This window comes from Oreochromis aureus, linkage group 14, assembly GCF_013358895.1.
Source record: "Oreochromis aureus strain Israel breed Guangdong linkage group 14, ZZ_aureus, whole genome shotgun sequence".
NCBI lineage: Eukaryota > Metazoa > Chordata > Actinopteri > Cichliformes > Cichlidae > Oreochromis > Oreochromis aureus.
The window spans coordinates 6,788,613-6,810,391 of NC_052955.1; the positions used below are offsets into that span (position 1 = coordinate 6,788,613).

Here is a 21,779-nt window from a genome sequence, read left to right on the forward strand (position 1 = left end):
AGGACACATACATTTGTTTTGCTAAGGCTAACCTTAAACCTCCCTGCTAGATCCCTGGTCTTAACCCAAATCCTAATTCCAACCCAAAATCAAGTCTTGACCCTGGTAATCCTCTTAAAGTAGTAAGAAAAGGCAAATGTCCTCACTTTGCATGTGCACGTTTCTCTTACTATGCTTAAGAGGGCCTGAGAGTAATTGAAACACATCAAATACAGGGTGAGGAGGAGGACCAACAGGCTTTAGGACCCAGTTTTTCCGCTATAATATGGTAGCAGAAGCGCTGAGAAAAGACAATAAGGAGAGGGAGAAGACAGAGGGGGTGGAGGAGCAGAAGAGAGAGAGAAGAAGATGCTTCTATGTGGAAAGTCAGAGAAAAGCTGAGTGTGGCAGAAGAAAGTTGACGTGGTGTAACTGCAGCAAGGCCCTTCTTATCTCCGTGCGAGGGGAGAGATTGAGCGGGATGCGAGAGGAAATGTATTGGGAAAACGGGAGCCTTTGACTAAGCATGCACGTTTAATGCTGCCAGGTTGCACAGGTGTATTAACAGCTACATCCACATGCATTCACAGCCGCATAGGAACCGCTGATGGGATACTGACAAGTTTGACTGTAACTCCGCGCACACGTCCCACTCCCACACAAACACGAGTGCTCGTATTTAGCTATACGCTGAAATGTACACGCTTTCTGCACCCTCCCACGTGAAAAGGCGAGCAGAACAGCGCAGGATCCCTGTGTAACAGCATCCAGCCCTGTGGACTTGTTAAAACTGGGACACTGGATTCCACCGGGACTCACCTCGAGGACAGGACGCAGTTTCCGACGTTAAGGTGAGAAAATATTCAAAGAAAATCCCGGTGTTACTTACAGTCAGCCCCCACTTTTTAAAGTCAGAGGATGAAAAGACAGAAAGATAGATAGATAAAAACGATCGAAACAATAATAATATGTTAATATTCTAGTTCATTTATGTAAAAAAAAATAGGGGAAAAAAAAACTTTAAGTCGCCCGTATGGGGCTCGTATTAGATAAGAGCAATTTATTAAGAGGATTTATGTTTCTCCTGTTAACAGTATGTATGTAATTCTCTGAAGAACAGGCTGATAGTATTTCAACCACAGTGGGAGCTCGTTATATATATGTGTGTATATGTGCAAACACAGCAGGCTCTGCTCCATCGTTAACGTTTGTTTTGCTATTTATCGCTGTACAGCCTACTGTGCAGTATTGAACACCGTAGCATACTCACGGAGACAACCTGATAAAAGCCACTTCCTTTTTGTTTTTAGTTTTTAATTTAGGTAGTACACCTGACACTCTTTCAGCCTTCAGCCAGTATCTGAATTGGCAGATCAGTTTAAGTGTTAAATGTAAAATGTCCAGTGGGAAACTGCTTAAAAAACGCAGCCCAAGTGCTTTCAAAAGACATGCAGGGTGTTTTTGCTTGCCAGCAGTCCTAATTAAGAGCAGGTCTTTTCTCTGCGGGGGGTAGGCGGTGGGTGTGGGTGGTGCACACACCATGCCCTCGGTCTGTGATTATGATGATAATGAAACTATGTAAGAAACAGTGCTGCTCATCTGCAAGAAACTAATTTTCTAATCAAGTCATTATTGCATTGCAACACACTGATTTATATTTGTTCCCCAAAGGCTTACATTAGCGCTTAATCATAAACATTCCAGCAAGTACAGTATGACAAGCCAAGTCCTGAAAGCTTTACTTTGTGTGAACAAGCTTTTTCTCTACATTTTTAAGGTGGATCCTGACAGAATTTTGTGACCACATTGAGATTAACAATAGTATACATACACACACCACAGATAAAAATACAGGTGTACAGGTCATTACACTGAAGGACAGCTGATGTAAACAAAGTGTGAATGACATCTGTGCAGACTTGTTTAGTACACACATTTGCACAGGCATAGCTAAAATGAAACTTGCTTTTCTGAACAAAAGCCGGTCAGACACTATTTCAGTGGTTTTAGGAATTCAAGAGATCAGAAATACTACTTTGGAGTGTAAAAATATTATTTAATACTTTTATGCTAGTCTTACTGGCTGTTAGGTGTACGCTTTAATTGTTGTCTATTACTACAATGTTTTGAGGTCCTTTATTGTATAAATTAAGAAATTTTTTTACATTGTATTTAAAGCAACAGGACACAGGAATCTTAAATTAATGTGTTGGATTCGAGTTTTGTTGTTTTGCATCTTTAGTAAGTGGTTTACAGCTGAAACTGCAGATTTGTTTAAAATTTTCTCTAATCATCTCCCTGTAGTGCAGCGTTCCACTGTGTGTGTTTTCTAATGCTCTTACATCAGATTTTCACATTTTATTTTACATGACAAGTACCAAAATTACTGCAAACTACTAGCATACACTGTTTGATATGTAATTGCTGAGCAAGCAAAAACAAGCAACATTATCTTAAATGGTCAAATGTTATTACACAGTAACATTAACATAAACCATTATCCATTTATTCATGTAGAAAGCATTCCCACAAACAACACAAACTATATACACATTTACCACAAATAACAGAAAACTGAGAAATACAGCTCATCTCTGTGCAATGTGTCCTATGATGCCTTCAGATTCATATTGCAGATGACTGACTACAACATACTACATATTCCGCAGAGATGCTGGAGCAATGTGCAACATAGTACAGATGGGTAACTTCTCATTTCTTGGGCCTCATTGCACATGAGCACCAGCTGTGCGAGCAGTGCGTGTATGTGCGTGAAAAGAGACAATTTGTGTATGGTGCATGCAGCTGTGTACATGAACATGTGGGATGCTGGCATGGATTGCTTCAAAGGGTTTGTTTTTGTGTGTCTAAAAGGGCAAGGTGATGCAAGGGTGCAACGGACTGCAAAGTGTGTTTGTGAATGCATGCATTGTGAGGCAAACTAAATGACTGTGTGTGTGTGTGTGTGTGTGTGTGTGTGTGTTAGAGCAGGACATGCCATGGACCGATTAATGAGCTCACGCTGTCATACACACATTCTGCGCAGGGGGTTCAAGTATTCCCAGTGTCTGGCATGACTGCACTCATTTGTTATTACGGAGTGATTCTGTGGAAATTATCTATCTTTTGCACTCTAAAATGACAGTTACATTTTTACTGGAAGGCACAGTAATGCTGGAATTATCCCATCCAGTTATTATCAAGCCAAGCAGAGGAACAGTACTGAAATGGCAAATTAGCCTCTGCTTCATTTATCCTGCAGTGAGCACTCCACTCCATGGTGAATGTGTTTCCATAGGAACATGGTGTTACTTTGAGCTTCATGAGCTGTGCGACGCTCTTGACGTTCCTGCCTGTTTTTTGCTTATCTTTTCTGTTCAGCTTCCTCTCCTCTCCTCAGTCATTCTGTACAGATCAAGGAAGAGCGAAAGGGAGAAAAAGAGTTTGGAAATGAAATCAATAGGGCCATTTAACCACCGCTTGCGTTTTCAGAATTTCGTTTGGCATATCTCAGAGCCTGCTTTGGCCTTATCAGCCTGACATCGCTGTTCTTCAGGATGCCTTTTTATTACAGTCTGCAAGCGTTTACAGCTCCAATTTCCTACAGCCACTATGCTATTTCTTTCCCATGAGTGTGTTCACTGTATCTGCATCTTGATCTGTATCGGATGAAATATTCCAGCCGTTACTTCCAGTGAGAATGTGAATGTATGCTGAGAGACAGAGAGTCAGTGCGTGTCAAAAAGACTGCAGAGTCGCTGAAAATCTGTGTAAGAGTCAGCAGCAACAGTTCTCTACTTTCACGACAGGGGTTTAAGGCAATATTTCACTTTAGTTGCATATTTCGATGTCTTAAGAACAAGCTGTCTTTTCACGTAGTAAGTGGAAATGCTACTCAAAGAGACAAGTTTTAAGTTTAGTACAGTGGCTTTGCCAAAAGTATTGGCTGGATTATAAAAAAGGAACAGAGTCAGATCAAAGAAAAGGAAGAGGGATATGGAGGAGCTGAGAAGATGCGTGCTTGTATATGTGTATGACAAAACACCAGACTAAAAGGACAGAGATAGGGAGAGAGAGAAGAGGATCTCTTGTAAAAGTGTCGCCAGTGATATACAGCAGCGTCCTTGCAACCTTCCTTCTACCTGACTGGATGTTTTATGAGCGTTGCAGAATCAGAAAAGGAGGCAGGCTTATAATACAGCTGACAGAAGTCTTTTTATGGTGGATGGGCAGAGGTGGAGGAGGGAGGGAGAGGGTGTAATAAAGCTGAGTGCATCTCTCCTGGAATGAAGCTGCAGCAATTGGGAGGGGGCAGAAGGGAGAGGGGAGGCTGGTGAAGTGCTACAAATATTAGTGTTACATGAGCGTGTGTGCAAAATGCACCATATGTCCAGATGTGTGCGTATGTGTTAGGAGAGGAAGGCAGTTTGCACAGAGCTTTTGCTGACGTCACTCTGTTGAACAATCACTCAGCCTCCATAAGGCAAGCAGAAAATGGAGCCCTCAGCATACGCCAGCCCAAAGACACCCAATTAATCCATTTTTTTTCCCCTGTGTGGTGCGGTGAAGCGTGCAGTGAGTCACAGAATTGATCTCGAGCCTGTGAAGTACTATACCATGCAGAATGAATACTTACTGATGAGATATTATGTTGTTTGTTGAAATGACACTTTGTTATTCTGCCGGGAATGAAAAGACTCTTAACACACAATACAAAGACTGTTTTTCTTTTCATCGTTTCCTACTTGTCACCTGACAGTAGCAAACCTTGACCATTCAATTATGATTGATTAATTTTAGATATTCTTACTTTAGAAAATGCAAAGTCAGTTTTACATGAGCTTTATTTCTTCATTTCAGACAACTAAACTAACAGTTTACATATTACATATTAATTGATAATGATGTAGGGATATCAGATCATGCATTGCAGTCCATTGTATAAAGATCTCCAGTGTCGCTAAAATGTGTGAACAGTTGAAAAATTTCCGAATCGCTTCTATTTCATCCAATTTCTCTTGGAAAAAAAACAAGCTTACCTTCAGGCACGGAATGTGACAGCTCTGAGCTTGTGATTTCCCACAAAATATAGTCACCAGTAACTTAAAATATATGTTATTATATGTTATTTACACCTGATTAACTGCTTGCTAATGAAAATATATAATCAGCCAGTCACATGGAAGCAGCTCAGTGGATTTAAGCATGTAATCACTGTCAAGAGTTCAAGTGTTATTGCCAAAGTTCAAACTGAGAATCAGAATAAGTGACATGAATGTGGCATGGTTGCTGGTTTCAGACGGCTGGTCTGATTGTTTCCAAAACTGCTAATCTAATGTGATTTTCCCATACAACTTCCTCTGTTTACAGATAATGGTCCAAAAAAAGAAAAGAAAAGAAAAGAAAATGCCCAATGAGCAGCAGTTATCAGGGTGACAATACCTTGTTTATGCCAGGGGTCAGAGGAGAATGGCCAGATGGCTTCAAGCTGGTGGTGATGGTGTAATGGTGTGGGATATATTTTCTTTGACCATTTTGTGCCCATAGTACCAACTGAACGTTGTTTTAATGGCACAACCTACCTGAGTTGTTACCATGTCCATCCCTTTATGCCTACAATGTACCCATCTTCTGCTGGCTGCTTCCAGTAGGATAAAGTGCCATAGCACAAAATATCATCATCTCAAACCAGCTCACTGGTTTCTTAACCATGATCAGGTTTAAACATGACTCACTGAACTCAAATGGCCTCTTCCCTGGGGGCTCCAGTTATCAGATCTCATTGCGATAGAGCACGTTTGGCATGTGGTGAAAAGGGAGATTCCCTTCATGGATGTGCAGCTTACAGATCTGCATCAGCAACTGTTTGATGTTATCATGTCAATACTGACCAAAATCTCTGAGGAAGATTTCCAGCACCTTGTGACTTTATGCCAAGAAGATTTAAGACAGTTCTGAAGGCAAAGGCGGTTCCGCCCAGTAATAGCGACTGAATGCATGGCACAGATAGAAAATGGGGAGTAATAAATAATCGTTTCTCTGGAAATAGATGTTGAGATGGTGGAGTTTTCAATAGCATGCAATGACATGTTAAAGAGGAAGACTGGAAAGTTTGCAGTTTAAATAGACCAACATATTGGGACATGTCTTGTGTGAATGACGCAGCACAGCTTGAGTTGTTTACCTGAACAAGCTCATAGGCTTTGTTACATCATTATCCACACTGCTACACGTTGATGAATTCACAGTTTTTACATTGTGTAGCTGTATCAAAATACATAAATACAGTGACAGCAGCTGTGCCCCTCCATCAGCAACAGTTGAAAGTGTCTAACTGATGTTTACATATTTATAATATTGACTAAATCTTTGGAAAAGTACTGGAAAGTTACGAGCTCAGGCTCCACAGTGGGCCAGAATGGAGCAGAAAATAAGTACTTTCACTCCTCGCTATTTTACTCACAATTTAACCATAAGGAATTTTTAGCTTTTTGGACTGAGATTTTATATATGGCTAAAACTGGTATAAAACTCTGGTTCATGTTAGAGTAAAAATCCTATAAGAAAGACAACATTTCCTCATCCATACCTGCTGCAATTCATAAAAATACAGATATATACACAATATAAAAAATCCCTATGTAACCACCAGAAAGACTCCTCTTTTATTAACTAAGTGCATAAGGGAAAGGTTCATTTTCATAGGCAACCTTTCAAATCATGCTAATCCTCTGCTCTACTGGGAGCTTATTAAGTAAATCGATCAAGACGCACAGTCTCACAGTAAGATTCTTTTTTACTGGAGTAAAAAAAGGGTTGATATATAATAAGAGTGCAGCTTTTTTTCTGTATGAAGTTATGTGCGTGCATGTGAATCAGGAGTTTAAATAGCTTGAGCCCACAACCCTCGCAAACTAAATATGAGTAAAAGTGGAGAGTATAAATATTTTGTGTGACCTTGTTCTTCTCTTAACAGACATCAACGTCCTCACTGGCGATCTGGATAGAGAGATTCCTCGTCCTTATCTATCCTGAATGAAACCCTCTTAAGGTGGATGCTAAGCATTAAAATTGCATGTCCCAGTGGAGAGCTGCCATACCAAGTAGCCAACCCGCAGCAATAAATCAACACTAGAGGACTTTTATTTCTTCATTATCGCTTCCTGCAGCAACAACAAAGGAACAGGCATGTTCACAGGCCTGTTGACCTGCGGATGTGCGCCATAGGATTCTATTTTTGGAGCCTCATTGCTTTTACAGATTAACTGCCCTCAAATATGGCCCCAATCCGTTTGTTGCTCCACTAGTTTGACTGCTGCCGGAGGTTGTGTATATTCATGCTTCAGAACGCCCCACTGTGTGACAGTTTAGTCATCTGAAGGGGCATTGCCATTTACTTCTTTTTGAAAGCAGTTTCAGTCCATTTTTTTCACACCCTTCAAAGGAACAAACACTTTGCTGTATGTAATGTAATGAAAGCTTTTAAGTTATTCTTGTCAACTCCTAACTAATTGCCCTCTTTCATTGTGTAACTGAGGAAAGATTGACATCTGAAGCTTTTACACCATTGCCAAGTCAGTGTGCTTAGATTAGTGCTTCATATTTTATTGAAAGAGTTTTTCAATCACACTACAATCACACTGAATTTCCATTGCACGTTATTTTTATTAACCTGTCTAGGACTAATCGAGATCTTTCATCGTCAGATTTGAGATTTTCATAGTGCGTGAACGCAAAAGTAGCTACCGTTAGCAAATACGAACTGACTCGGTCATGTGAAATGGAAGACACAGGCCAAAGCCTGAACCATCAAGTCCTTAAAGAATTGTTTATGACATGTGAAGAGAGGACATTTTTGAATTATCCAGCATCACTCCAGCTGAACATTTCACAGGACAAAGCTACCACTGCTTGTTTCACTCTGACATAAATCTGGCATGCTTTGTTGGCCCCAGGGCCAAGCCCTATAACAAGAGAAAAATTAAAGAATAGGATTAAAGATGGATTATCACTGAAATACTAAAGCCAGCAAAGCAGCTGCCTTTGCATACTGTAAGCCCATTGGACTCTCTTCAGGGAGAAGCTCTGCAGACCGATTTGTAGATTGCATTTGGTTGTTGATGTGGTCACCTATTGGGTGGCTGGTATTAAAATGATGGAGAATCTAGATGAGCTGGAGCACCCTCTTCTGGGAGAAAGTGCCAATAACAACTGGGGACCAGGGCCGGGGCTGGGACCTGGAACTGGACAGGCCCCAGGTGGGCTGTTCAAGGGAATCTTGGTTAAGTGTGAGGAGGACAGGGCCTACCCTCCATTAGCATGGAGGGGCTATTGTGGACATCCCCCTGAGCTTCAGCAACAGCAACTACTGGATCCTTGCTCCTTACCACGCACACTGGAGTCCTTTTACCCAGCAGCCCCCATTTGGGGCCATACAGATGCCCTGCTCAACAAAGACTACTTGGAGACCACGTTTGTGGATATTCGGCCAGGCTCAACACTGGAGAGGAAGCTGCTGGCTGAGACGCAAGACTTCCACAGTGCATCCTACAGCATGGACGATGAGGATGACCTGCTCCCTGACTCTGATGTAAGACACTTAAAAATGTCTTCTTTTTCTTCTTTTGCACTGACAACAGAGCTTGTGCAGGTCAACAGATTTTCCTGCTATTGTTCAAACAGAGGATTCGGGAATATTTAGATAGGTCTGAAATTAAGTATTAGTTTCTCAATTAGTCCTCTGTTTGCCTGTTAAGTTTCAGAAGTAACAAACCCGAAAGTTTGCATGTAGATGCCCATATTAGTTTTATCAAATCATTCTCGTCCTCATCTCAACCAGATCCTCTTCATTCCTAAAAAGAGCTACAGAAAAAGCAATGGAGCCTCATACTGTCAGTGCAGGTTCTGGAAACCAAAGAGGAACTTAAAATAGACATGCGAGCAAAGCAGCAATTGAATGCTTACTGTCAAAAAGCCAGATTACATAAAGCTGCTCTCCTGCTGCAGAACAGGTAATGACACCACAGTGCTGATAGAGGATGCCAGTTCTATTTCATAGACCACCGAGCAAAGCCCATCATGAAGTAAAATATAAATTAGCTACGAGATGCCAACAGCAGTCAACAAAATAATACATACTCTAAATGTCACCAATAAATAATGTTAGTGTTTGTACTGTTTAGTCTCACATCAAGGTCAAGTAAAAGCTTTCTAAATAACTGGAACTAAAAGGCTAAGGGATGTTTAATGATTATTACTTTGATTAAGAACGCAAGTAAAAGCACAAATACACAGTAGCACTACACACCGTTAAAATCGACAGCAGCTGGGTGCCACAAAGTTTAGGTAAGAGTTTGTTCCCCAAGGACAAAAGGAGAGCTTGTGTAAAATATTTTTTTAAGCTCATTCTGAATGCTGGCAGTAGTGCAGTGATGCAGAGTCCTGAGCCTGTGGGAATAAAACCTTGCAGTGACCTCAAAGTGGCACAAGACAACATCTTCTACTTTGCTTCACTTCAATTTTTTTATAAAAGAACTTAAACTGGCACATGAAACTCACTCCATGCTCCATGATCAACATTATAGACAAATAAGTGTCCCATCCTGATTGATTTTACATGTGAGCACAGGCTATAACTGACTTTTGCTTAAATTGATTTCCCTGCTTCTCATCAACACAAAAAGGATTTTATGTCTATAAAAATACTTCCCAACTATAGAAAGATTTTGTTTTTTTGACCAATAGAACAGACATAATAGCAATAGCCCTGTAATCCAAGCTTTAAATGAATTATCTTGTTTAGTAAAAAAAACCCACTTTATGTCCATGTTTGCTGCTGGTTTACAGAACAGTTGCTAAAATATAACAAAAGCCTTTTTTGGAATTGTACAACTATTTCTTACACAAAGTAAAATAACCAAAGTGGTATGACAGGGTCATTGTGAGAGAGCAAGTCAGACTCAATATGCAGCTGTTTCAAAAAAGATGCATGAGTCATAAAGTGCCCCGCGGTCAGCAGAGCTAGTGCATATCCAAACTAACCCCATTCAGTCACATTATCTTTCAGACACTAGCAAAGTTTTTAGTTGTTGTGGATGACTTGAATATAAGAGAAACAGCGTGTTTCACTTAATGTTGGAGTAGATCATCTTTGTATGTTTAAGACAACAAGAAGTATCTTTGTTAGCTGGACACAAAGGGGTAGATTACAGAAATGACAAAAAAGCAAGGTTGGTTTTTACTTATGCACCTGTGTACTGGCACCTTGATGAAATAAACTGAAGGAAGTTGACAGGGCTGCAGCAGTACTGATCCATGAAATGGATCTTCAGGAATATATATTCTCTAGAAACAGAGTCTCAGTTTTTCTCTTAACCCACAAATTTTATTGAGAGTCATTTTGAAACAAACTTCTTTGAGTCAAAAGGTTTTTTTAATTCACTTGACACACCGTCCTTGCACAGTACCTTACACTCGAAAAGTTTCAGCGTAATTTTCAGTTGCTGGAAAATGAAATTAATATAATACCTACTGCATTGTTGTGAAGGCAGAAATCTCACAGACAAATATCTGAAAATGTGCCCAAACAAAAACAAATCTCCCTAAAAGTATTTCTTTATAATGTATGTTATCGCTTTCTATCCTGAACTCAACCTAAACGCAATCTGTTTGAATCCCAGGACTCATCCATCGATGATTTTAGTGATACAGACAGTGAGAACAACTTCCCCCTGATGATCCCTCAGGACTACCTGGGTCTGGCCTTTTTCTCCATGCTCTGCTGCTTCTGGCCCCTGGGCATCGCTGCCTTCTATCTTTCACAGAAGGTATACGAACACACACACACACACACACACACTCAGTCCTGAGCAGACAAGATACAACTTGGCTCTATCGTTCACAGCTGGGGGTGAATTTTTACCCTCTGCAGTACGTGTGGACGGTCAGCGAGTCCAGTTCTTTAGTGTTGTGCAAGTGAAGGATTTATGGAGGAGAGCTGTGACAAGGAGATTACACCTGGGTTTGCAGAATCACACTTCTGAAATAGTACAAAGCTGAAAACTTTAGATAAAACACTTAGATCACATCCGAATCACAGTTGTCTATAATATGGTCTCTGTTGGTATCATAACTCAGATTTCTTTACATTGATTTCTTGAAGACAATACTGACATATGCACGCCCATTAAATTAAGCAACACATAATGAAAAAGATACATAACAACAGAGGTCAGTGGGGTTTTTCAAGCTTATGTGACAAGATATATTTACAACCTTTGCATCAAGCAATACATAGAGCCATGAGAAAACTAAGAAGAAGAAGAAATGATAATATTCCTGTACTTGGGTTTTGTCTTTAAATCAATATTTACATAAATATTTCATTGCGGCGCATAAAAACTGCTCGCTGGAGCTCACTGGTTTAAACAACATGCTAAAGAGCAGATACTGTGTTTTGCCTACATTTACATGAATAATAAAGTCACTCTTTCTACCATATGTATACTATAATATGTATAATGCTTGCCTTTCAATATGCATATATCCAGTCCTTGTGGAAGATGTATAGGGACGAAATCTAACAGGATACCACATTAAATAATGAATCAACTTAAACTCAATATAACTACAAATGTGCTGTTCTAAGCAAACTATACTATTCATACACATCTTTGTCCTATAGGTGTTCAGCATCTGCACACCACATATTTAATGACAATTTAATTAACAGATACAAAATGTAAACAGAAAAAAAAACTTGAATCAAAAAGGACTGGCGATCTGTGCGGGGTGTACCCTCCCTCTGAAGGCTATTTCCAGGATTAAATGTGCTTATTATGTTAAATGGCACTTTTTAGAATCACATTTTGCAGTTATTGATTGATGTAATTGCTTGATGTATAATGATGCAATTTCTTTGCAGAATCAGAGTAACTAAATCGGGTATGAAGTTCAGAGAATTCGAGTAGAAGTAGAACATAGCATAATGTGGAAATATTTAAATAAAGTACTGTGTGTTAGTAAAGCGCTTAAGTAAATGTACAAGGCTATCTTTCTACTCGTCCTATCCATGCGCTCATCTGGCCAACACCTCTGGCCTCTCGCCCTATCACAGCTGGGACAGGCTCCAGCCCCAACGCGACAATGAATTGGATAAACAGAAGAAAAAGGATAAAATTATTAAATCTGATTATTCAGAAGTCAGATGACTGGTCACCCAAAAGTCAGAATTGATAGTCAAAAAAGAACTTACCAGCCACAATTACCAATGGTAGTATTAAAATACCCCTAACACAAATATCTCTAGACTCCCTTATTTTATAAAGGCATCCCTCCAGCAGTGCAGGGGAGAAAGAAATCCCATTAACACTTTTGCAAAGCTAACTGGCAGCATGCTGCAAAGGCCTTTTGATCAGATCAATGGCCTTCGTTAAGGTTTAATTAGAGTCATAACAAGAAACCTCAAGGTGATAGATTTCCAATATTGTTGAGTGCTGCCTAAAACAGGGGTCAGAGTCAAAGGCAAGGACTAGAGGGAGAGAGGAAGGAAGGAAGGAAGGAGGAGAAAATGATGAATGAGCTGCAATCGCTGGGTGTGATTTGGAGATGGAACATAATATGGGCTTAGCGTGAGATTGGAATGAGTGGAAGAGGAAAGTGTAGGCCAGGGAGGACATTGACAAATGATGATAAATGCTGTTCTCTCCTATTTTTTTCACTCTAATCTTTATCTCAGTGTCTCGTCTCCTCTTTTACTCAGACCAACAAGGCATCGGCTCAGGGGGATTTTCAGGGGGCCAACGCAGCGTCTCGCCAGGCTCTCTGGCTCTCGGTGCTCTCCATCGTGTTTGGAATCATAACGTACATCTGTGCCATCGCTGCGTTGATTTCCTACCTGTCTGCAAAACCACCATAAAAGCAACTCTTTCACACGGACACGCATACAAAAGACTGACCTCTCACATATTTCATGAAGATCAACACATGCCAACATATCACCGTTAAATGTCAAATAATCACAGTGTTTGTCTGTCGACTTGTCTGAACTCATGTTTCATCTACACCAAGCTGAAAAGCTGCGAGGTGGGACACTGAAAACAGAAGCTGGGAGCTGGTGTGTCGTTTATAATCGCTTTGGGATTATAAAAAGAAAAATCAGCTCAAAGGATGTTCTGAGCACATGAAGAAAAATCATTGAAAAAGCAGTCTGTTACTTGTTTAGTGATTTGAAGACTTAAGTTACCTTCTGTTAAATCTGTGCTGTAGTTGTCATCATATGTGAAGCATTACTGAAGTAAAAAAAAGAAAAGAAAAACAGAAATTCACATTTTTCCACAGCACTGTAGATATCAGCGTTACAAACAATGGATGAATAATAAGAAGCAGAGGGGATATGTGTCATTGTCTGCCTGGGAGGAGCTAAGTGGAGGGCAGTATACGATTAGATGGAGTCTGCAGATTTATGAGAGGTCACAGCAAGGACGTGGCAGCAGATAAATCCCAATGGACACTGTGGGAGGGCCTGAGCCAGCACTGTCACTTGAGGGGTGAAAGCTGGTGATGATGTTTTAAAGCATACGATGAGCCAGAAGCAATAGTCCTCGGGAGAGCCCAGAGTTCCTCGCTGACGTGAGGGACCCCCGAGGGAAATACTACACGTGAACATCGATAAGCTCATCCTGGTTTCACACTGCTTCAGTCACTGTTTACTGACAGAAAGGACTGCCTCTGCTTTGTTTATACCAAGCTGAATCATTATCTTCATGTTGAAATACACAAAACACTAAATAACTAACGCACAGAGTGTAGTTGCTGGTATAAGAATATACGTTCACGACTTTTAAAATTAAATGCAAAACTCTGAGGTAGAAAATGGACTCAAGATATAGACATTAAATTTTATCCTCTATATATACACAGGGTTAAGAAACCATAACATATACAGCGGAGTGAAGAGCTGGAAAAAGTGCCAAAAATATAGAAGAAACTCTGAGGATGATCCTTTTATCAGCTATTCCATTATTAGAAGCAGCCAGGCTGTTCACACCCTGCTCCTCAAATATAGATTCTGCTATTTTCTCCACCAAAAATAGAACTGACATCTTCAGGAGCTTGCTTCTAGCAGTATGACTGACTTTTAAAAAGAAAAAGTCTACTCAAAACCTATGTTCAAAAACACACAAACGCTTTATTTAAATGGGCCAAAAAAAGTTGCAAAAGTTGTGATGCATGTGTCAATAACATCCCACGTTTGGTCATAAGAAAACCCTGCATGGTGAGCTTGTTGGTTTCCTGCTGCAAACTTTGTTTCCTTCAATTGGATCAATAGTGTTGCAAAAAGAGCTTGGATTGACTGGAAAAGCTCTGAGCCTTTAACTACATAGTAAATGGGGTGTATCCAAGTAAATGTAAAGAAATGACTAAGGTGAAAGCTGACATTTTCTATTTAGATAAACAGTTTTATAGAGTACACAGCTCAAGTACATATAAAATACTATGTTTACTGCAATCCCAGTGTTGTATGAAAGCTGATAATAGATCACTTTTAACTGATTTTAGTAGACAAACCTCTGGTATCTCCGTGTCTTGCCCTTGTCAGCTCTCTCATTGTCGATGCACTGTGATTCAGCTGCTCACAACAATTCTGACAATCCTGAACTACCGTCTGTCTCCACTGTACCCTCATTTTAATAGAAGAAAAAACAAACCACAACTTGTTGTTACAGCTGAGTTACATCAATTATTGATTTATATGGAGGCATTTAACGTGGATTGCTCCGAACGATGAGGCTGTCATGCGACAGGCTCTGCTCAGGTTTGACTCGCTTTGCGTCACTCGTAGGGATAGTAAGCCGACACAGTTAACAAGTCGTGCGAGTCGATGAAGTTCAAAGGTTGCAGCAAATGGATTTATTACTACAAGAAATATTCAGGGTTTTTCTTTTCCCCAGGTCACATTCTTGTATTAAATGTATATATTAAAGTGAAAGAAAATCAGCAAATCCCAATAAATGCACTTGTTTGACATTCATCTTTCCTCCTTTCATTTCTGATCTCTCACAAATGTGCTCATATAAGCCTTCCCACCATAAAGCACAGCTGACTACAACTGAAGTGAAGAAATTGTAGCCCACAGGGGTTTCTAAATATTTTATTACAACATCAGTGTTTGCATGCATTGTTAAAATAAAAATAAAAAAAGACTAGGCAAAAGAAAGCTCCATGTTTCTCATCGGCTTTTGGAGTATCGCCGCTTGACAGAGTCTCTGTAGAACTGGAAGATCTTCTCTGATGCTTTCTGACTGACTGCTATGCACTGCTGCAGCTGTGAGAGAAGAAAAACAACTGAGGATCAGACAAAATATGAAATTCAACAACAACTGATTTAAGTCACATCAGACCTGAGGCAGAGAGGAGAAAGCAGAAATAAGCTGTTTTCAAAAAGTCACACATGAAGCAGAATCACAAATCGAAACTTAACAACGTTGTAGTGTTTCTTTTTAAACTTTGGCAGGGAGTGTTTTATGTCTTTATTCTGATGGGACAGTAGAGAGCAGACAGGAAAGTAAGGAGAATATGACCCTCCAGTCTTTTCAGCATACTGGTTCCCTGTAGGTGGGCCATAGTGAACCCCATATTATAGTGTTTCTGGAATAATACTTGTTATTCAGTCCAAAAAAAGGGTATCCCATTTGATTTTTCCATTCAATTCCCTTTTAAAGTTTCCTTAAAGTGGTAAGGTTTCGATCTATGGGATCGTCTCCAGGAAAAAGAAGCAAAAGACTCGGTATTTCTTATAGAGGCAACATTTATTATCATTTCTGTCATCCGCTGATCAAAAGGGAATCCAGGATCCCACAGGACAGTTTCATTGAGTCCAGTCTTCCTGTTTTATGCAAATTGTCTAACCACATCAGCTGATGATTTATAGCTTGCATTTAGATAAATGCAATCCCTCTTTTAGTCTCCATATAGATAGCTGCATGCAACCAAAGGCTGCTCAACATGATTGATCAATAGAAATATAAAATAAAACCCCCTGAAATTTCCAGAAACTATGGTCCTTTCGGGTAACAGGAGAAAAACAAAATACTCCATGATATTGTTATCAAGACTGCAGAAACTCCAAAATGGTTTTTAGGATGTATTCTTGATTTGGCAACATCTACAAACAGCCTCTACAAGAGAGGCCCAGTCTTTTCTCTTTGAAGCACGCTCTAGTGAAGTCTGTTTGTAACTTCAGGCCTTTTTGGCTTGGCTTTTACAGTTTTGTTTGTTTGAAATGGTGCACACTCTTTTTTTCCTGTCAATAATCCACTGACCTCGTGCACTGAAAACGATCCTTTGGTCGACGACATCAAAACGCTGTGTTTTGCGCTGTCGATCGCAAAAGTCATCAAAGCTCGACTTTCCTTTTGAGAGAGAAAACAAGACAACGGCGCACCATGAAATTCAGCAAGCAAATAAAGACAATATCAATCTGTCCAGTTAGGAAGCAAAACCATTACGACTGGTACAAATGGAAGTGACAACAAATGTGCTGGAGAGACAACAATAAGATATTCCGAAAAAGGGAATAGTTTAGCTGGTGGTGACTACAGATCATTGTGCTCGCCTTATACTTCTGACTGATTTTTCTCTAGTTTTGTTTTTCTTCGTCGTTTAACTCAATTCAATTCAGTTTTATTTATATAATTTCCTCAACAGTTGCCTCAAGTAGTGCAGCATTCAGGAGAACATCCCAAAAATTACATAACAGCAATCTCAAACATATGGGCCAGGGGCCAGAGTTGGCCCCAGTATACCTTGTTTGTTTTCTTCTGACCATCTCACAGCATGACTATTATGCAATTTCTTCTTCATTTTCTTCTGTTTTACTGGCAGTTGGCAACCGATTTAATTAGAGCAGGTGGTTGTACTGCCCTCTACTGGAAGAGAATGTAATTGTTCTGCCCGTTACACCGATCGCTTGGAGTACCAATCAGGTGGAACCAGATAATCTTCCACGCACAGTGGTTGGGAAACACTGAAATAGGTAATGTGTAGTTTTAAACATTTATTTGTTACAATTTAAGCCCTTACAGTTTATTTCTATTTAAGAGTCATACTGAAGAATGTCCTTCAGTAACTACAACAGCTTTTCTTTATCGTTTTATGTAGAAAAACTGAAACGTACTGTTAAAATAAAATTTCTTTTCCTTATATTAAGATATTTCAAAGGATTGAACTTCCTGATAGAAAAGAGAGTTTTAGTGGTATGGCCCACTTAATATCAAAGTGGGATGGAAAAGATCTACATTTTCTGTGACATTTGTTTGAGAAGTTCTTAGGAAATTTGGCAAAAGCCACTTTCAGAGTGTTTTGGGATCAATTTGGTCACCCAACATTATAAAAGCCTTAGATTTACCTTTTCCTGAGCTGCAGTGGGATCTGTGATGATTTGCCCATCTGTGCTGATGGCACAAGTCACTCCACAGAAGAGGCAACTCATGGGCAATCCTGCATCCATAAGAGCCATACATGCAGCATTCAAACAGCAAGACAGCAGCTGAGGAACAGGTAAGGAAGAACACTCACAGGAAACATCTCAATTTTAGAACCCTACTTGCAGATTGGATATAAACCCCAAAGCTTGCAGAGTTTTACAGAAGGATACTGAACCATCATCATGCAGGACCTGAAGAATGAGAGTGAGCGAGGAGCGTGGATGGAGCGTCAGGAGCAGAGAAGCCTCACAGGTTTCTCGCACACACTGCTCTTGCGATCGTTCCCTTACACCTACAAAACAAACAAATCGAGGTATAAAAAAACTTAATGTGAGCAGAAAGCTCATGTACCCCACCCTGTGGTGAGCTGTGGCATAGCAGCTTTTTCCACAGCAGAAACCTCTGAAACATTCTTGTAGATATCAGGATGCAAAAAGTCTATTTCCCTAAAATAAAATAAGCAACGCTGCATAATGAAAATTTTTACCCCTAAAAAAAAAAAAAAAAAACTCACTTGGCAACCCCACTTTGGGCTGTACCAACACCTCCAGGGTCGCCCGGTCATAGATCTCCTTGCTGACTTTGACCTCAGCTGGTCCGTACACTCCAGCCATCACACTCGTGTCTCCTTCAAACAAGAACAAAAAGGAGCATTTTTCAATAAATAACACTGGAGCATTAATGATGTCTTTCCCCACATAAACAGACATCTAGGAGGGGAAAAGCAGTAACATCAAATCATTGAAAGCAGTACGACACCCAGTAAATATGCTCACAGCACATGTAGTTTTTAAAGAGGGGACTCAAACGCAGACACCCTATTTAGAACAAGCTTTTAATAAGAGAACTAAAGCTGATGTCACAAAGTCTCATCATGTAAATTTCACATTTATTCTTAAGACATTTTTTAAAGACACTGAATCAGCCCATCCATCCATTTCTGCTTATCATTATCAGCTATCATAGGGCGAGAGGCGGGGTACACTCTGGACAGGGTGCTGGGCTCATCTCTGAATCATTCTGGAGTAATAATCTGAATATTAAAGGTAAAAGTATAAACACAAATTACAGAAGGATACTGAGTCATTCCCATGCCCATGCCCTGAATCTTGGTCTTATTGTCCACATAGGTGTTACATTCTGTGACAGACATTATATATGTTTAAAATACATCAAATGCAGTAAGTATACACATTTCATATAAACATAGTCTGTAACTTTCTTATTTTCTTTAGCCCAAATAATTAAACATTTCAGTTACATAAAACATGTAAATTTTGATTTGATGTACTGTATAGCCTATATAATAAATAGGCATTTGGCCATTAAGTATAAAATACATAGAGGTACAAGACATGAGATGGTTCAGTTAGAAGTTCAGTTCAGTTAGTTTCACACTCTTTTTAAAATTAGAAATAATCAAATTGTTACAGGCTTAAATTTACACAAATTGCCAGAAGTCTGCGCTGTCATGAAAAAGTTTTCACCACAATTTTTCATGATTTATTAGGTTAACCCTCTGATGTCCAGGATATTATTGGCCATTTTTGACTACTTACTAATTTTACTTTTACATTTCACCTTTAAAAACTATTTGCCTTGTCTTGTTTGGTATCATTCTTTTCAGCACAATCTCACATGTCTGAATTTACATCCCCAAAAAAATCTGAGCAGGAAAAAGGTTTTACTGTAAAAAACAAAAAACAAAACAAATAAAACGCCAAAATGTTTCAGAATTGCAAATATAAATTGTAAATTTTAAAAACGCCTGCACAAATCTTGCAAAGAATAAAGATACATGCAACTATTTACCTAAAAATGCAGCCAATGCCTCAGACATTTTTGTACAACTACTAAAACTATAATTACAGAACAGGTGTCACAATAAGATGCCACACAAATTATTTGTGCCACTCCAAAAGAAAGTTTCTGTCCACCACAAGAAAGAGGAGCACATCACAGACCTGAAACCTGCAGGTCTAACAACAGGATGCGTATCACTGTTTTTCACCTGGAGACAGCGTTTACGCTGCAATCTGCCTTTGATGGCTTTTGGCAGCAACTGTGACAATCACTAGTGTCCTCATTGTTTTGACACATAAAAACAAAACAAAGAACTACACAACACACTAACTTTACATTAACTACACACTCCAAACACGTTAAATGTCACAAATCTCTCACATCCAATGACTGTAGAATTGCTCTCCCCTTTTCCCAAAAACACAAATGTCACATGTTGCCAGATAATTTTTTTTGATTGGTCAACATGGTACATTTTTCCACCAATAGGAAAGTGGTGGGGTTTTTTCGCGCTGTTAATAGAAAATGCAGTTTTTTAACTTTTCTTGGTATATAGTTTGAACTTTCAACAAAAATGAAAATTAAATGGAGACTGCATCTTGTTGCTATGTCATCTTAAATTGGTCATGTGACTTGGAAGCCTCCAAAGAAGTGTTGAAATCTGAAATGTCCATGGTGTTGATTCAAAATGTGCACAGTAGATCCGCCCCTGGAGGGGGGTTAACACTATGCACTAAATGTATTTTATTTTATTAATTAGTTGTAGCTAGGCTCAAAGTTAATGCTACCTTATTTTAATAAACAACATTGTCATATACAAAGGTAAGATGGCACATGCCACCCCATGCCACCCCATACCACCCCATACCACCACAATAGATGCGCCCCTGATTCTCATCGTTACATTATTTTGACAAATAGTTCAATATTTCTTATATTACATTTGCATAATCACATCGAAGCATGTTAAAACCCCGAGATAAAAATATGTATAAATAAGATTACCAGTTTTGCGAAAAGGTAAATATTATGCCTGATTAACAATACCGCCCCAGCATGTTTTACTTTTATTCTTATTCATAAAGGTAAAGAAATTCATGTCAGTAACTGAAGTGGCAGGTTAATTTCCAGAGATGTTCCCTAACATTTCTCCGTCTTTTAAGTCCAGTTTAGAGGTAAGAGGCAAATAAACGCCCAGATAAATAGTTTCTAAAATTAGTGTTACCTTGGACGAAGGAAGCAGAGCCATCAGGTCGAGACAGCAAGCTCTGTTCACAACCAAACTCTCTCAAAGAAACAGTCAGGGAGCCGCAGACCTCCATCGTGGAGAAAGCAGATTTGTCGCAGGCGGATGGCGTCATCTGTTTTCCCTCTAGTTTACGCTCCTTACTGATGACATCAGAATGAGAAAGAAATGTTAGCTTTAATAAATAGTTAATTCACAAGAAATGTGGATCTGTAATATATATCTATGACAACGAAGAAAAAAATAATATTTTTCATCATAATTCACGTTTTCCTGACGCAATCTGAAGCCCTACTTTGCGTTAATACGTTTAATGTATTTTGAAAGTACCGGAAGTGCACCATCCGTATAATAGTGTAAACTGTGAGTTTAACAATGTGTAGTTACTCACAATGACCGCCAGATGGCAGGCAGCAGCTGCATTTAAACACAACGGTGTCAACCTATTATTTTCTTCTCTTTTTTTTTCATTATTCGTCATAACCACCCACCGGAATTTTATCTACATCAGTTTATTTACTGCTTTCCACAGGTGAGCTTTCACTGGCATGATGTGAATTGCAATCACCATGTTGCAGCTCGCGCTATCACCACTAGATGGCGATAAATACTCGTGGCTGCAAAAATTGATTTATCTGCAGTCTGCATTTACAACATCAGTTAGCTCAGAACTGAAGCGAAGACATTTTCAGATTTTGACAAGTAGTTGAAATACTTTATTTTAATATGTCAACGCCTCTACCTGCGATATTACTTGGTTTATCATCGGGACTGGAAGTAATAATATTCTTTACTGTGCATGCCACTGACGTTGCTTTTGCTATTAATGCACTACTGCACTGTGACCACAAGATGGCAGCAGAGTAGGGTTTAATTTTTGGTAGGGTTGAAAGGACGTAGAAATCGTTCTTTTATGACTGTATTTAAGAACACTTGTGTTCATCAGTTTTTCCATACTGCTTACGGCTCTATCCTCCCTTCTCTCTTTTTCTTTCTTTCCTATTGCATATCTGCCCCTGACTCTCTAACTTAGGTATAACTGACATCTCAGGTAGAGTTCGTCCAGAGGAGAGCTGTTTTATTACAAACTGTTTCAGGCGTGTTACAGCTGATCTGTATGTCCAAAAAGACACATGCGCAATTTTTCATTCATTTTTTTTTTTTTTTTTTTACTTTTACTTCTTTTTGTAAGATGTATTATATATCACATTGTAATAACTGTCGTTTGTTGTTAATGTGACTGCGTTGCTGTGTCTGAACAGGCA

The 21,779-nt window shown here is 39.4% G+C and overlaps 2 protein-coding genes across 2 annotated transcripts; one reads left to right on the plus strand and one right to left on the minus strand.

Annotated features, from left to right (window-relative positions):
* The first annotated feature begins 312 nt into the window (after window positions 1-312).
* On the plus strand, window positions 313-15,010 carry tmem91 (transmembrane protein 91). The gene is made up of 4 exons (XM_031760375.2): window positions 313-830; window positions 6,956-8,569; window positions 10,659-10,805; window positions 12,740-15,010. The coding sequence occupies exons 2-4, from the start codon at window positions 8,132-8,134 to the stop codon at window positions 12,893-12,895; spliced, it is 741 nt and encodes a 246-aa protein (XP_031616235.1). The 5' UTR covers window positions 313-830; window positions 6,956-8,131; the 3' UTR covers window positions 12,896-15,010.
* exosc5 (exosome component 5) lies at window positions 14,650-20,628 on the minus strand. Its single transcript, XM_031760406.2, has 6 exons — window positions 20,494-20,628; window positions 17,980-18,093; window positions 17,636-17,757; window positions 17,387-17,527; window positions 16,302-16,391; window positions 14,650-15,304 (listed from the first exon to the last, which is right to left on the minus strand). Exons 1-6 carry the CDS (start codon window positions 20,588-20,590, stop codon window positions 15,209-15,211), a joined length of 660 nt encoding a protein of 219 aa, XP_031616266.1. The 5' UTR covers window positions 20,591-20,628; the 3' UTR covers window positions 14,650-15,208.
* Window positions 20,629-21,779: the final 1,151 nt, after the last annotated feature.